The sequence below is a fragment of the Anabrus simplex genome, chromosome 13 (genome assembly GCF_040414725.1).
Source record: "Anabrus simplex isolate iqAnaSimp1 chromosome 13, ASM4041472v1, whole genome shotgun sequence".
Taxonomy (NCBI): Eukaryota; Metazoa; Arthropoda; class Insecta; order Orthoptera; family Tettigoniidae; genus Anabrus; species Anabrus simplex.
Window position 1 is genome coordinate 79,386,134 of NC_090277.1, and position 17,820 is coordinate 79,403,953.

The following is a 17,820-nucleotide window of genomic DNA, read 5'->3' on the forward strand; positions in this document are numbered from 1 at the left end:
GCATAATAACTACCCCGATGTAATGACACCTGTTATTAGTAGCACAGGTACATAAGTATCATACAGTGTTAAGAGTGTACTCTATGTATCACCTACTGTTGATTTAAAATTATCTGCAGGAACCTGGAAACTTAATTAAGTTGATTCTTTTCCTGGTGTAATACCATTACCAAGGGTTCTCCCCAGAAATTTTCGTAAGCCGGGTGGCAGCAATGAGTAGCTGCGCGGGCAATACTACGTAAAAAATTAACATGATAAAATTTCAATTTATTCTCCTCAGGGCATTAACAGTAATATCTGACACTAACTGGAAAAACTGAACTATTTTAGTGTTATTATCGCAAATAAGATATAACAGAGTATTTTGAACTTCTGGTATTCTACAGCTCGATCATAATAACGTAACACCGCGCCTTACCACTCTGTTACTGTGGAGTGCCATGCATGTTTGTGACGACATGCGGAATTGAGTGCTCGGATGCAATTCTACGGTAATCGAGACACAACTTGCGCACGACACTACATGATAGTCAAGCTAAACATTTAAACTCGGTTGTAATAGGTACAATTATACCGACAATAAATCAGATTTATCATTCAAATACATAGTTTTACACTATTTATATTTTAACTTGGAGCACCCTATGACTCAAATATGTATTAATATTATACAACTAGCACATTGTCTAGGTTATGTTAGCCGGGCAGTCTGTAAAAAGAGCAGGGTGGCCCTAGGAGAATACTGCTGATACCACGTTTCCTCTTTCAGGTAGTTCATAAATTTATTTACTCAAAGTTAGTTTCAACACACTGAAGAGCCTACCAGTTATAAATTAACAGAGCTGAAACTCAAAAGAAATGGCTTCAGATATTACAAATGTTAGCTCGTAATGTCCGGCTCCATGGTGAAATGGTTAGGATGCTGGCCTTTGGCCCAGCAGCTCCTGGGTTTGATTCCTGGCCGGGTCAGGGATTTTAACCTTCACTGGTTAATTCCGCTGGCTTAGGTGGGTGGGTGGGGGCTGGGTGCCGTCTTCAGCATTAGAATTCATCATAGATATAGATAGGATCCCATCTCAACAGATAAAATGAAATGGCGTATGGCTTTTAGTGCCGGGATGTGTCAGAGGATTTAGACTCGCCAGGTACAGGTCTTTTGATTTGACGCCCGTAGCCAACCTGCGCATCATGATGAGGATGAAATGATGATGAAGACAACACATATACCCAGTCCCCGTGCCAGGGGAATTAACTAATTATGGTTAAAATTCCCGACCCTGCCGGAAATCGAACACGGGACCCGTGACCAAAGGCCAGCACGCTAACCATTCAGCCACGAAGACTGACATCTCCACAGATACAAGTTGCCTATGTGGCGCCAATTAGCCGACCTGCACCAGGCCTTTTTGGAGGCCACATACCATTATTATAGCTCATAGCGGAAGATCTTGCTTCTCACTTCACTGCTCTACAATGATAGAAAAAATGAAAAGAGAATCAGAACGTTTCATAATGATGATGGGTAATGATAATGAGAGCATTTCGTAGAGATGAAGTAACGTAATGAATATCTTACAGAGCAAATAAAAAATTGTATATACATAAACTGTATAAAAAAGTACATTATTGAGCAACTGTGACCAAAAAATGGAATCTCAATGATGTTTACAAGACTTTCTGTTCGCTGTAAGCGTAAGCAAACTTAATACTAAATAAATTAAGTAACACACTGAGGTCAGACAGAGGTCTCGGAATTGAGGCGAAGAACAAATTTGTTAGATTTTGGATCAACCACCTCCTCGGTGATGTTAAAATGAGGTAAAGCTTTCACTTGACACAACAGTGAGACATCATTCTGACGAAGCTGGAAACTTGTTCCATTACCAATGGGACGAGATAAGAGTTCGTCACATATTAATGCCCAGGTTTGTACAGGCTTCTGCTCTTTTTCATTCTGGAAAGAGATAAAACGAAAAAAAGTTATGAAATAACATGGAACAATATCAAGTATTATAAAACCTTAATAGCATGGTCTTCAACCCTATTACAAAGACACGGGGTGCAATTCCTAAATATTCACTAGTTGTGCCTTAGACTGTACTAAAATTTGACCCGACTTAGGCAGGACTAACTACAGACCAAGATACTTGTTAGACCAGAAAACAATTCTTACCTGAAGAACTGGCGCTGGAACTAGGAAGGGTTCAAGGAAGGCACGTGGGGTGAGATCATGGCTCAGGCAGTTGGCGAGGTGCGACAAGATCGATTCGACGGAGAAACGAGGCTGCTGACGTGTCACTCTGAGGTATTTCTGCAAGGCCCGTGCCATTGATGGGAACACAGCCTGAGCCGCCTCCTGAGGATCCATTGGTATTGCAGGCACTGGAGACAAATGGATAAGACTACATTAAATAATTTGTATACACAGAAATATGTGGGTGATAATGAGATTACAATTATCCCTTTACAATGGCAAAATAGAAATAAAATGTCATCGTACATGGAGGAATGATATCAGACTTTTTTCCACTTTTTTTACAAACCGATTAACACAATGGAAAGATATACAGTAGAACCTCGATAATTCGAAATCGGTTAATTCAAAATCCCGCCTAATTCGAAGAAGCTCTCGTTCCCGGAAACATAAGATACAGTTTTGAATGTTATTTCAATTGTTTAATTCGAAATACGAATAACTCTTAATTCGAAGTACAATGTCGGCCCCATTACCGAAATTCAGACTTTTAATTCGAAACTGCCTTTACATTTTAAAACAATAGTATGTTACAGAGTAATTTCAACTCGAAATTTATCCGCTCCGCGTCATAATAGAACGCGCGTTCCGGATCGTGGAGGGGTAACTTTTCGCACTTACACTCACTTCGGCGCTTCATGATTGCTAAGTTGAATGAAATCTGAATTCTTTTGTGTTCAACCTTTTAAGGAACGCCGTAATATCACGCAACATGCAGTGTGCGGGAAAACAGAATCCGCGAACACTGGCGATACCGACAGTTGACGAAAAAACGTGGCAAATATAATAAATTCGTAGGCACCGAATAATATTGACATTGCCGGTGAAACTGCATTGCTCTATTGCAAGCCCAAACGGTCTTATGGTTTTAAAGGAGAAATTGCCAGCCGGGAAATCGTAGTGTGAGGGATGGGGGTCATAGTAGTGCGTTGCAATGCACATGGAAGCGAGATACTTTATCCCCTCGTCATAGGAAACTTCGATAAGCCGCAATGTTTTAAGAACGTCGGGCACTTTCCATGCCAGTACAAAGCATCTATAATAAAAATGCAAACAGTAAAGAAATCCAAAAAATAATGCATTTGCACAGGGGAACCGGCATAACTTATCCTCGTCTTTGAATTGTGTGATTTTTTTTTTCTTTCGTTGCGTGAGGTTATGTTTGTCAGTGATTTATCCAAGTGCATTATTTGAACATTGTAAATGCACCTTGTTGGATACATTTGGGAAATAGTTTTTTCCATGGCATTTGAAAGGTTTAAACTGTGAATCGAGATGATTGCATGTATTAATGGGTCTTAGAATACTTCGTGACGCGGCAAGTGTCATTTCTGAAGTACGAGAGAAGTGCCATGGTGGGAAATCGTACAAGGATCGAGTCATAGGAAAGTTCGATTTTAAAGGCATGGGGTACTTTGTGTGTAAATACAAGGCATCTAAAATGCATACAGTATAGTAATCCAATTAATAAAGCACTTGCACATGGGAGCGAGCATAGATTTCTCCTCGTCTTTGAATCGTGCTTTTTTTTTCCTTTCTTTCGTTGCGTGAGGTTATGTTTACCAGTGAGATATCCGAGTGTATTATTTGAATACTGTAAATGCACCTTCTTGGATACATTTTTGAAATAGTTCTTTTTTCATGGCTTTTGAAAGGTATAAACTGTGAATCAAGGTTAAATGCATGCAGTAACGGGCCTTAGAATATTTTGTAACGCGGCAAGGGTTGGTACTTCTGAATTGCGAATTGGCGGTTAATTCGAAATCACGTAATTCGAAGTCCGATTTTTGAGTCCCAACGACTTCGAATTAACGAGGTTTTACTGTATAAAAGAACTATGTTATTTCAAATAGTAACCCTCTTACATTGTACTAACCCTATGAAGCAAATACCGTATTTACGCGAATAATACCCGCATATTTTTTTAAAAAGCTGAGGCACGAAATCGGGGTGCGGGGATTATTCGGTGGCGGGGATTATTTGCGTAAATACGGTAATTAGATTGTGGCCATCTACAATTCCAGGCAGAAGAAAACAAGATAAATTCTCTGTAGCTATACATAGAAGATAAAGAAACACACTGATTTGATCAAACTCATCCATAAGATAGCTTTTGTCCACAATTGTGCAAAGGACACTGACACATGTTTCACAATAGATGCACCTAGTGACTTTTGATATGAAACCCCAATGTTTAAGAGAAGATTTGGACCTCCTAACACCCATCTTAAAACTGTTAACTGCCCTCTGTTCAACACAGTCCTCGCTGAAGCCATCTGGAGCATGTACATGTTATTCCCTCCAACCTGGATGTTTTGATCTCCACAGAAAATGTCTTGTTTACCTGACACTCCTTCGAATGGATTAGAAGTAGGGCAGAAATGTTTTACAGACTGATTTTACATCAAAGAAGAATGTCTTAAAAACCCAAAGGAGATCACCATCATATGAATGATTGTACAATTAAAAAATAATATTAAATGATATACACATTAAATTATGTCCAGAGTAGAACTTTATTAAAGCGACAGACACCTCATCTATAGTATCAGATGTTCTGTGGTAGCAACATATTACTCATAAGGTGTCTTTTAGCCTTGCTGCAAACATACATGCATCTACCTCATATATGAAAAAACCAAACGCCACGGCACTTAACATCCTTGAAAGGGCTTTGGCCTGCCCAGCGACTGCTGCTCAATTCGAAGGCCTGCAGATTACAAGGGGCCGTGTGATCAGCACGACGCATCCTCTCGGTCGTTATTCTGAGCTTTTGAGCCGCTATCTCACCGTCAGATGGCTCCTCAATTCTAATCACGTAGGGTGAGTGGACCTCGAACCAGCCGTCAGGTCGAGAGAAAATTCCTTGACCTGGCTGGGGAATCAAACCCGGGGCCTCCGGGCGAGAGGCAGGCACACTACCCCTACACCACGAGGCCGGCTACCTCATATATAAGGACATGTTAAACCTTAGTTTGGACTAAGATTTCTGCCATGTGGGAATTTTATCAACTGAAGTAATAAATGCTGCTGAATATAAAGTCGATGGCAGTGATTATAATTCACAGTTATCTGAATTGCTGCATACAATAGACTCATAATATTCTGAATCAATCAACTATGAAATTTATGCAACAGTAGACAATGGCCTGGTAACAATAGATGACATTATTAAGAGAAGGGAACAATAAGGACGACAGTGACCAAGAAGAGGAGGGAGAAGAAAAGTCGGGAAGGTACAGTGAAATTGTGATACAAATAATGAACATAAAATTTAATTTTAAAAGTGTATATTGGGCAAGGTGGTGAAGACAGGCATTCCACATTATTAATCCTAAAAGAAGAGGCTTTGTGAGTACAGTGCATACTGTTCTCTACTTGTAAGCTTAACTGCAACAAAAAAAAAAAAAAAAAATGATGCCATACTTCACGTTGTACATACATAAAATTTGGACTTTAATGTACAATCTAAAGTTAAGTTTTGTTCTATATCCTTTTCCACCTCACTCGACAGTCAGCATGAAGCTCAGTTACGATGACACAGTTTTATCAGTTCCCAGTATGTCATTAAAACAAAGGTCTGGTGTATATACAAAACCAGCATCTAGTGCTGCTGTGAGCTTGCATTCGGGACACAGTGGGTTCGAACCCCACTGTCGGCAGCCTTGAAGATGGTCTTCCATTTTCACACCAGGCAAATGCGGGGCTGTACCTTAATTAAGGTCACGGCTGCTTCCTTCCCACTCCTAGCCCTTTCCTATCCCATCACCACCATGAGACCTATCTGTCTGTGTGTAAAGCAGATTGTACCTATGTTTCATAACCTGATCCATGTAATGGTCTCCTCTTTTGCTCTACTTAAGACCTGTAGCCCACAGGAAATTATCTTTTGGGGCACTCCCCTACTATTATGTTTTCTACTTGGACATAAGACTGTTCCGGCAAAAATCCCACGAGTATTAGGTACTTGCACATTCCTTGACTAGTGAGCTATCGTATCGGTCTTGGTTGATGGATTTCTGATTAGTTCATGGTTATATGGATAAACCTCCAGCCATTCTTAACTTAATCTGGATCTTAGCCACTTTACAGGTAATTTATTATGATGATTGACATGTTTTAATGAAGTGTATGGCTAATTTCAAGCATTTCAATTGGCTATAAATGCTAAGGTCTCATGCTATACTGTAAGACCCAATGCTTATGAATTCTTTCAACCAAATTTCATTTCAAACATCAATCAGAAACAAAACCACAGAAAATCTATTTTTAAAAAACTCAAAAATTCAGCTCAACATTCCTCTCTGTGTAATGCTGTACCGCGCTTCAAGCTGAACTTTAGCTTTGCTGACCACCGTGCTTCTTCAATCTTGGTTTCAGGTAAGACACCGTTTCTGATAAAACACAGCCTTTCTGGCAAACCAACTACCACGACTGCTGCAGTGTAAGCAATATGAAGATATTGATATTCTGTTTTCATGTCCTTCAACAGTATTAGGGGGCTCGCGAATCATTATTAATAGCGAAGATATCTGGCGCGACAGAGAAATAAGTGACCATACTTCATAAAAGATACCATTACAGCATTTGCTAGAAGCTGAAATTAGGAAAATATAGTACGGCCCGTATTCACCAACGTCAGTTACTTTTGCTGTTATCCTAGATTTATAAACCTATGATAATATCATTATCTCGGACAATGCTTGCTTCTGTATTCACTATAGAATTTATCATCTTGGATTACCAAAACTAAGTTTTTGTTTCAATCTGAATTTGAACTTAAATTTTTCATACTTTCGCACAGAAAACAAATGACTACTTGCTGCCGCCACTATCGAAATGTAAACAACTTTTTAATTACATTCGGTGTCTGCAAATACTTGATAGTAAACTATGTCCACTATTAACCAAAAATGAAGCAAGAAGCCTAATATGACATTCCAAGTGAAAGAATTGTCATTAAATTTTGTGGCACAAAGCTTTAACATCATACAGAATAAGAAAATAAATTACAGCCTAAATATTGGGTATTTCACTCAAAGAGTAGTTTGTCATAAAAAAATCACCCATTTTGTAATGTACAAGATATAAGCTACAATCGATAATTCATTTTAGGCCTACCTACGTCATGGATAACACTGAGTGTCGAAGCTTTAGATAACCTAAAATGTGTTTCAAAATCAGTGTCATTGTAGTCCTCAAAGTATGTAGCGCATTCTTTTTCCTCCATCCAGGACGTTGTATTGCATAATCCTGGTCATATTCCTCGTCGTCGTGCTCTTCTCTTTCAGTTAGCTGCCATCTTGGAAGATTTCCTGTTTTACCAGCCAACTTTTCTCCAGTAAAATTTTAAACCGAGATAATACCAGTTAACTGAGATAATGATGTTGGTGAATACAAATGTAACTGTTATCTCGTTTTTCTTAGCTTTAAACCAAGATAAAAGCTTTTACTCGCTTTGGTGAATACGGGGCTAAGTCACTAAAAAGATGCATTTTATTTGTGTTGTTTGATGAGGGGTCCAAATTTGTTGTGGTGCCGGTATTCGAATCCCGCGCGCAGCACGACTTGTATCCAGTTCTCGCCGGCAGAGCAGGCCCAGGCGACCAGCTGAAACTCAATGTCATCGCTCGAGACCCTAAATAAGCGAGTGGGTTGGGAGAGACTGCATTCAGTTGTCCAACGCCTAGTTACACATTACTTCAGTAGCGCAAAGGATGCTCTGTATAAGAAGCTTACTGAACAGGTGGACTGAGGCTAGCTTGTGAGGTTTCTATCTCTGGACTCGCTGACATCTCTCCAAACTTAACATTCCCAAGTCTTCAGCTCTTGCATGAGCACTTCAACTTTGCAAGTCAGTTGCTATGCAAAATTTCTCCCTCAGCGAGTCTTCATTTAGTTTATGTACCGGCAACGTGTAAATGCTGTATCTCAAATTTTGTTGTAATCTGTTTATGTGACAAAAAACTGTCCGTTCTATGAAAAGACATTTTCTTCAGCAGAAACTGGACTTTAAGTTTAATGTGCAAGTGGCACACATTTTGCAATACTGTATCACTGCAATTCTCCTTTACTAAATTTAGTTTCATGTGTGTAAATTAACTCTTAATACACAAAAAAATCCTTATTCTTGGAATAAAAGATTAGCACCCCATATATTCTCCAAATTTAAGGGCATTCTGGTCACCACTTTAACATGTTAATCTACCCTCTTGGTATCTTAAATACGATCATAAGAGACTCAAAATTATGACGGCAACCTTAGTTTCTTTTCTTTTTTTTTTTTTTTTAGTTTTTTAAAATTTTGTTCGAAACACCAAGTAAAATTTTGCATAGCTACTATGTTCAGCAACATAATTACAAAAGATAAACTTGTCTTACCTTACAACAGAATAGTTATAAATCTCCAGAAGCAAGGAAATATTAATTGTTTAAAACAGCATGCAAAAGCATAAGCCACAAGTACACAGGATATTTCTTGTCATGCAGAGATCATCCTTGAACAAGTCAGAAAACATGCTCAGTTCAAAAACACAGCCACCATCTGCAGAGAAAGAAACACAATTAAAGTAGATATACAGAAAGGCATGGTTTAGAATATGAAACACATATGGCACACCTGATATCTAACAGAAAGGTGTTATCTTAAGAGTGTTGATATCTCCATAGCAAGACTTGTGACAGTCTGTGGCTATCAGATAGAATTGATTTCTCCCTATATGGGTTGAGATAGGAACATTTACTGTGCAGTTCAGAATTCTGGAGAAATAATTCCAAGCCTATTGTTTTTTTTAGCTCTAGGAGCAAAACTCTGCTTAATGCTCCTGTATTTCAATCATTTCTTGATGGAAACAAATATGGAACTGGAGGGTGGTAGCCAGCACATCAGTTTCCTCAAAATTTTTTTTTTACAATTTGTTTTACGCCACACCGACATAGATAGGTCTTATGGCGACGATGGAATGGGAAAGGCTTAGGAGTAGGAAGGAAGTGGCCGTGGCCTTAATTCAGGTACATTTGCCCAGTGTGAAAATGGGGAACCACAGAAAACTATCTTCAGGACTGCCAACATTGGGGCTCGAACCCACTATCTCCCAGATGCAAGTTCACAGCTGTGCGTCCCTAACCTCTCGGCCAACTTGCCCGGTTTCCTCAAATGTACCATAGTCCAGATGGAAGAGAGTATGCCCAGCTACAGTACATTTTAGGATTGTTTACCTAACAATGATGTTTGCATTTTTTCTGCTCGTGTGTAGTTTCTATAAACACCTTCCCACAAGAACAAGGAACGGAGTAAACCCTGGCGCTGGAGAAGAGGTCCTATAGGTCTGTGGCTGAACATAAATGGTGAGCCATAGTTTTAGAGGTGGTAACGACAGTACATCAAAAATTAAGTTCCTATTAGGGAATAATCATTGGATTTTCAAAAAGTGAGAATATGTTTTTAAAAAATTGATGGTGCTCAGGCCTCGCAGTGAAAACAAAACAGCAATAAAGAGGAAAAAAGGATAGTGAAGTTAAACCACACCACATAGTTCAGGATGGAAAGAGAGAAACAGGGTGCATTAACCTTCTTGGATTTTATATGTCGCACCGGCACAGATAGGTCTAGTACAATTTACGAAATTCATTGTATAGATCCGTATTGAACAATTAAAACTAAGAAACAATGTTAGGTTTTGGTCCACCCAATTAATACAGATCAATTTACAAGTGAACTATTTAATTAAAAAACATATTAAACATATTAAACAGCTATGAGCTCGCATCCGGGAGATAGTGGGTTTGAACCCAATTGTCAGCAGCCCTGAAGAGGGTTTTCCATGGTTTCCCATTTTCACACCAGGCAAATGCTGGGGCTGTACCTTAATTAAGGTCAGGGCTGCTTCATTCCCATTCCAAGGCCTTTCCTGTCCCATCGTCGCCATAAGACCTATCTGTGTGGGTGAGATGTAAAGCAAATAGAAAAACAAAAAAACTACGACCCCTCTACTCCAAGACATGATTGAAAGTAGTTAAAATTATAGCGAACAGATAGCACAACAAGCTACAAACAATGCCCGTGTGTAAAAAATAGAGATTTACGGGACCCGTCAACAACCGCTGGCCGCAGTACTATAGAGATCTATGGGGCCGGTTGTCAATGTGTTAAGATACTGCCCCAACATTTGCCTGGTATGAAAATGGGAAACCACAGAAGACCCCCTTCAGGGCTGCCGACAGTGGGGTTTGAACCCACTATCTCCCAAATGCAGGCTAACAGCTGTGCAACCCAAATTGCTTGGTATGGGATGTTTTGACAAGGACAAAATGGTTAACTGAATTTATATGACTTGGTTTACAGGAATCCTGCTCGCTCAGACTAGACAAGGATTCCATCATCCCTAGTATACATACAGGACATACACAGAAAGATAGAAACGTTGAAAGGAACCCACCACAGGTCAACGAGAGAAGATCATTAACCGTTACTGCTCATGCGTCCAACTCCACAGTCTTACAGCAATACTGGCTGCTGTGTCCGGTGACCCGGTTTCAATTTCTGATACTATTACTAATTTAAGATTACCAGGAGGGCTGGCATGTGGCATTTTCTGTACTCAGCGTTTCCAAAGCACCAAGAACCTGCCAATGAATTTCTGCGGGGTGTTCAATGTATTTTTGGCAGGACGGGGAAAAAACCCCATTTTTGGTGGGATTATGGATCAGCGCAGCCATTCTCAACATGTGTTACACGAAGAAGACTCGGCATACCCCTGCCAAATGAACCGATGGTAAAAAGCAAAAAGATCATGGCCAAGGCTGGTGGAGCCACAGTATGCATTATAAGTTTGCCCTTCGGTCTATATGTGACGTATCATTTTCCAGATATGCCTTGTACTTTTTTTACGGTCTTTGGAGACAATTAGGTGCCAGAATTTCGCTTCACGTGCCAGTAAATCTACCAGTGGGAGGCAGGTATACTTCGGCACCTTCAAATACCACCAACGAACAATCGCCATTGTCAACAGGCTGAAACTCCAACCAAATAGGACTTTCTACATTCAGATCTGGCTCTATTGTTAAGCAGTGTCCAAAGATTAATTTTTCCTTTTCTTCTCTTTTCATGGACATGAACAATAATCTTGAAGGAAAAGATAAACAGAAGAAATGCTGGCAACCAAGAATGAGTTAGCTGGAAAATTTATAATTTCCAATCACCACTAATTATATCGGAATTATAAAATGACGAAGCAGAACGGTAACCAAAGCACATCTCACATATTCACCATCTGACAGGATGCACTCCATTGTACTGCACTAAACCAATGTTTCTACCAGTCAGCCACTTACAGACGATGCAGCCAAGATCATCACGGGCTGGTTTCATCTGAGACAGGCGAGCACCAGTGCATTGCACAACTCAGGCTCACTCCTTCCACAATGACAAGTTATTATGCCTTCCTTGCTCCTCTCTTTCTAGGTATCAACTGATTTGTCACCAGGTTGTTCCTTTCTATTACATCTATTGACCTGTTGGGATCTTTCTGTGTTTGTTCTGTGTATCTAGTTTTCTTACCTCCTCCATCCATCTTCATAGTCTTTACTCCGTCCTTTTCCAGTCTTTATCCAGGTTTCTTCTAATCCTACACTTTCCCTCTCAAGAAGAAAGATCTGTCAAGATGACCCCCTCATTGAGTATTGAAGCCTATTCACCTGATGAAGCTGGAAAGCAGAAATGAGCTTGCTGGGTGCTGAGAAGAAACGGATGGAAAACTCGGACTGATGAGGAGAGAGGAGTGTACCTGAAGGGTGTCCTTGTTTCGTATTTATGTTGCTATACCGCCTGTCATTATGTGTACCCTTCGTGTTTCTATCAGCTCCCTCCGTGGATGAGTGGTATAGTGTCGGCCTCCAGATCCCAACATAATGGGTTTAAACCCAGAAGAGGTAGTACAATTGTTTGAAGGAGAGAAAAAGGTCCATTCGACACTCCAATTAATACAATGTCGGAATTTAAAAGATATCTGGAGATACATTTGGTGTTTACCCAACAAAATTAATAATAACTGAGTCACAATCGTCCAACAGAGATCTGGTTCACTCAGACATCTAGCAGAGTAAAATGGAATGACAGAACTGACACACAGGCAGTGAAAATAGCATCAAGTTAGAATGCTTGTAGATGGTGGCTGAGGTCATACGATGATTAATATAGTTATTATAGGCCAACTAGTGACCATAACTTTCATTCTACATTCTGCTGTTTATTCAATTTTCGTATGAGCCAGTAGGTTTTCATTAGCTTGCTGTGTTAAGTACGGTGTTCAGCCAACTATTTTGCACCATTTCTCCATTACTCATCTCAGAGAGTCCCAAAAGTCATGATGTTCTGAAAAGGTCTTGTTTGCGAGAGTCTTCTGGTTGTAGACCCACTTGTACAAGGTCTTTCTCGACGTTAATGTAGCACGGAATTGTTGATTTGGTCTTGAGACAAAGAAAGAAAGCGTTTTGTGCGTTGAGAGTTGTCCATCCATCTTAGGTGACCGTAGTAGCAAGCTCCGAGTTTGCACATTGCGTCAGTGATCATCTCTATCTTAGTACAAATCTCTTGTCTGGATTTTCTTATGTAGATCCTGTTTTTGTAGTTTGGGCCAAGTATGCTATGGAGAATCTTTCTCTCTCTTTACTCTCATAATTATTATTATAATCATTATTTTCCTATGTTCCTGTATTCTTCTTTCTTCTCGGACTTCCCCAATTTCTTGGATTTGGCTGAGTTTTACAGCTGGATCGTGACACCTACCCTACTCTGGTTTGTAGTTTCACACGTTGAGTCGTTCAGAATTTTAATTTGTCTGTTTTATTCTTAAAATTATTCTGTGTTATTTGGAGTTCAATCATCTTTAATTTCTGTGATCCATTTAATTCTGGTATTGTTATACCGTAATTTTTCTTTTAATTCTAGTTTCTAGTGTTCTAATAAGATGTCCAAAAAATGAGATGCGCTTCCTTCTAATTGTGCTCAATACTGGTTCGATTCCCGTATAAACTGTGTTATTTGATTTGGTTTACATTGCACCAACACAAATAGGTCTTACAGCGACGATGGGATAGGAAAGGCCTATCAGTGGGAAGGAAGTGGTCGTGGGCTGCCGACAGTGGGGTTTGAACCTTCTATCTCCTGGATGCAAGCTCACAGTTGCAAGCCCCTAACCGCACGGCCAACTGGTCCGGTATTCCAAGCTATTCTCCAATGGCCATTAATTTGATATTGTTTATTTATACACGTTCTAATTCTTCTTCTTTCCATCTCAAGTATTTTATCAAATTCAGTTGTATTAGTAGTTTTGAAAATCGTTTCACTTGCGTAAGTCACCTCTGGCTGGGTATTAAGGCTAACACAAACATCTAGTTCCTAAATCAGAAGAGATCTCCAGCCTGACCAGGAAGTGAACCCGGTGCCCTCTGAATTGAAGACCGCGACGCTGACTATTCAGTCCAGGAACTGGACTTGCTGTCTTCCTGTAGAATGAAAAATATTTTTTACAATAGCCTCCTAGTTCTATAAAACCAATGTTCAGTATTGAAGTAAAATGTTAAATCAACACTTCTTCCAGTGTGGACCACATCAAATGCAAGCGCCTGAAGTCCAATAATAAGATGTGTAATACTTTTAATAGCATTTCCAAATTTGCTGCTTGCTGGAAGATAACCTTTAAAAATATTGTCAAAAATGAGTAACACACCACCAAAAATCACATATTGACACTAGAACAGCGGAAAGGGTCAAAATGACACCCACCTTCAATTTTTCTATAACGTGTGCACTCTTGTACCATTTCTCTTCAAATATCTTCACTTTTCATAGTTTTTCGTCCCGTTCACGGTGATGTATCGCACCCAGCAAAATATTTACATGTTCATTGATTTCTGATATGGCATACCCTGGACAGCGGGAGGGCTCATTTTGACACTTGTACAATATTCCTTATTACAACAGTTTGCATTGTTAGACAACAGTGTGTATCCGGCCATTATTATTAGTACTGTTGAGCTCTTACTGTCAGATAAACCAGGCTGAGTGGCTCAGACGGTTGAGGCGCTGGCTTCTGACCACAACTTGGCAGGTTCGATCCTGGCTCAGTCCGGTGGTATTTGAAGGTGTTCAAATATGTCGGCCTTGTGTCAGTAGATTTACTGGCATGGAAAAGAACTATTGCGGGATAAAATTTTGGCACATTGCGTCTCCGAAAACCATAAAAGAATAGTAAGTGGGACGTAAAGCAAATAACATTATTACTGTCAGATGAGTGCTCCAGTTAGGGGGATTATTGTATTTATCTTTTCATTTAGAAAGTGTTCTTACAGGCATGTCGTTGAGTCTGAAGGTAAGTTATCCAATTCAGATGGTGTTTTCTTGCTTGAGACAAGAGAGTCAAGTGAGGACGAAAATCACAATGAGAAAGAGGATGAATTATCCGCAGGAGAAGTTGAAAATGCTAATCTATCTCCGAACTCGCCCCAGATTCTCAGTCTCAGTTAGGTTGTTTCATCAGTGAAGATGGTTGCCCGAGACAGAACCGAGTGGGAGGTCTTGGATTCAAACTCTTCATCTGGAAGGCGGGCTTCAGCGAACGTCCTGAGGGAGCAGGGAGGTCCCATCACATATTCTTACCACCGAGTTTACGACTCTGCCATTAGTGCCTTTCGTCTCCTCTTTGATGAATCTATGCTTCGTCTAATGAAACGACACACCGAATCAAACAATTAGGAAGAACTTCATGGACTGGACTGGACTGTGTTGCTCGAGGAGTCGGAGGCTATGATTGCCATCATGTATACCCGCGGTGTCCTGTGGTCAAAAGGTGTGCCTGTGCATGAATTATGGTCGCGTTCTTGTGGACAGCAGTTCATGAAGGACACAATGTCAAGAGATAGATTTCGAGAGCTTCTTAAATTCTTCTGTTTCGATGAGAAATCATCTTGAGCTGAGCGCCTGCCAGCTAACAGGTTCGCTCGTGTCTGAAATCTGGGACAAATTCGTGGAAAGTTGCCTTCACTGTTACCGCCCAAGTGAAAATATTACAGTCAATGAACAATTACCTCCCAGCAAACCCAGATGCAGATTTAACCAATTTATGACAAACAAGCCCGAGTGGTCGACCAAATGTCCCGTAAGTATACCACCAAGGGTGCATGCAGGAGGTGGCTAATTTATGTCTTTTACATTATCCTGGACCCAACAGCTATCAATGCTTGGGTCATGTACGAGCAAGTAACAGGTAGGAAGTTCATCCTCCAACTGGCAAGTGAACTAACAAGGCGGGACAAGCAAGGGCAACAACAACAACAACAACAACAACAAGAGGAGGAGGCTGTGGGACCCTGTCCATTTAAAAAAATGGAAGAAGTGCCAAGTTGGTCTGTGTAAAGGCAACAAGTCTAGCGATGCCTGCAGCAAGTGCCTCAAAGCAGTGGGCAGAAAATATGCATGAAAAGTAGAAGTTGTGTATGCAAAATGTGTTTAGTGTGTTTTTAATTTGCCTAAAGAATTACTGAAAATGTATAATAGTTGCAATGTGGAAGACTAAGAAAAGGTGTTCAATTGGTTAATTTTGTGAAAACTCCTTAGAGAAACCGAAACATGGTGCAGTTGTTTGTGATTATTCATGTGTCCATCAGTAATATAAAAGGTCCATACACTAATGTCATGTCCTTATGTGTAAAATAAAGTTGTGGAAACGCATTAGAAGAAAATACATGTTTTATTGTGTTCTATTTTGAACGTTTCCAAGCATTTCTTATGATGGGTCAAAATGACCCCTTACCGCTGTTCTAGGATGTCAGATTCTCTGCCGTTCTAGTGTTAAAAGCAATTTGCACAGTCATTAAGCAGCTTGTCAGTTCCACACTGCTAATATAAAAATAAACAGTTATTAACCAACTTATTATTTACATACAGCTAACATAAAAATTGCAGGTTAATACATTAAATTTCATACAGACACATTTTAAGCAACACAAGGCTAGAAGCACCTAAATCACACACAAAATTACAATGGAACCTTGAAACACCATTTCAGAGCAAACATATATCTTTCTTTACAAACTGATCTGCATTGCATATCTTGAAATCTCAGCTCTGTGTACTTTCAGTTTCCCAAACCATTACATTACAAATATTGTTATTATGCAAGGATAATAAATTATTGTGAACACAGGAAGAATAAAACAATGATACAAACATGTACTGGGATAAACAGGAGTCGTTGTGGGAACAGAGAGAAGCAGGACAAACTTCACACCCTTATATTACTGTTGTCTTCATGCAGATCAACTTTCTCAACAATCCCAGTCCGTTCATATCCATTTCTTCTCAGTCCCCGACAAGTCCGTTCCCCCCTCCCAGCTTCATTCAAGTGGTAGGCATCGACAGTCATTGAGGGGCCATCTTCAAGAACCTTCAGTCTTGACGTAGGTGGTGTCTGATGAGAAGGAACTTGATACACACTGGGAAAGGGAGGATTTTAAAAGAAAAAAAGGTGAATATAGGTTTTATTTTGTAAATTGGTTTTATAATAGAATCTTACATTATTTTGTAAATTTGTTTTATAATAGAATCTTACATTCATTCATTCATGGATACAGAGACTGCAAAGAAGCCTAGGGGACGGCCTAGAATGAGATGGAGGAGTTGCAAATAGAGGAGTCGATAGCACAATAAAGTACTAGAAGAGGAGTGGTGGAAAAATCGAGTAAGGTGGAGCGCTTTGGTACACTACCCTACCCAGAGAGAATCTGGAAAAGGGAACGGATGAAGAAGAATAGAATCTTACACTTTGACGCTAAACTGTTTCTACATCAGTTTCAGTCTTTGAAGAGGAACGACGATGACGTGAAGAGGATAAACAACAAGCACAGATATTTATTACATGTAAGCACAGAAGCTCCGTCAAGCTCAGCACCGCCCTGCCCCAGCCATTCCATGTGATCTGTGTAAGACAGGGCCACGACCCCTAACTTCGCTACTGATAAATAAATAAAAAGATCAGGAAGATGGCCCCTCAATGAGTTCCGTAGCCTGCCCTTCTGGTGAAGCTGGAAAGCAGAAACAAGTCTGTCGGGGGCTGAGAAGATACAGATGTAGAACAATTGGGTTTGATGAGGGGAAAACACATTGCTTCAAGGTGGCAGTGTATGAAAATGTACAGATTGTCTTAGCATATTTTATATTTGTCTTAATTTTCTCTTTCTGCTGCTCTGACACTTCCCACACTGACCTATCACTGTGTTTATCTTAAGGCCGGTCTTCACTGGTGACACCACCAACAAGTTAACTGTTAAATTGTAAATACTGTTTCATTTAACATTATGTCCACACTTATAAACATGTTAAACTTGTGTTCCTTTGTTTATACTCTGCTAGTTCATCGTATCACTTTGTGTTAATACATTCAGTTGGTTTCTTGCATTTTCAAACAAGGACAATGGATTCAGATGAAGATTTTGCCTTTGTTATTGCCAATGTTGCTTCTTACAGGATTTTAAGAATGATGATGATGCTTGTTGTTTAAACATCTAGG

General features: G+C 39.8%; 1 protein-coding gene across 4 annotated transcripts in view; it reads right to left on the reverse strand.

The window, feature by feature from the left end:
* Positions 1–643: 643 nt before the first annotated feature.
* Vang (Strabismus domain-containing protein Vang) overlaps positions 644–17,820 on the reverse strand; it is a 43,604-nt gene continuing 26,427 nt past the window's right edge. For 3 of the 4 annotated variants that reach the window (XM_067157584.2, XM_067157583.2, XM_067157582.2), the window contains exons 7-8: positions 2,174–2,382; positions 644–1,954 (exon numbers count right to left, since the gene is read on the reverse strand). In XM_067157584.2, coding sequence (XP_067013685.1) covers positions 1,736–1,954; positions 2,174–2,382 — 428 coding nt within the window. In that variant the 3' untranslated portion in view covers positions 644–1,735. Of the gene's footprint in view, positions 1,955–2,173; positions 2,383–8,635; positions 8,799–17,820 lie in introns of those variants that run through there. The other variant, XR_010861465.2, reaches the window with a different exon arrangement.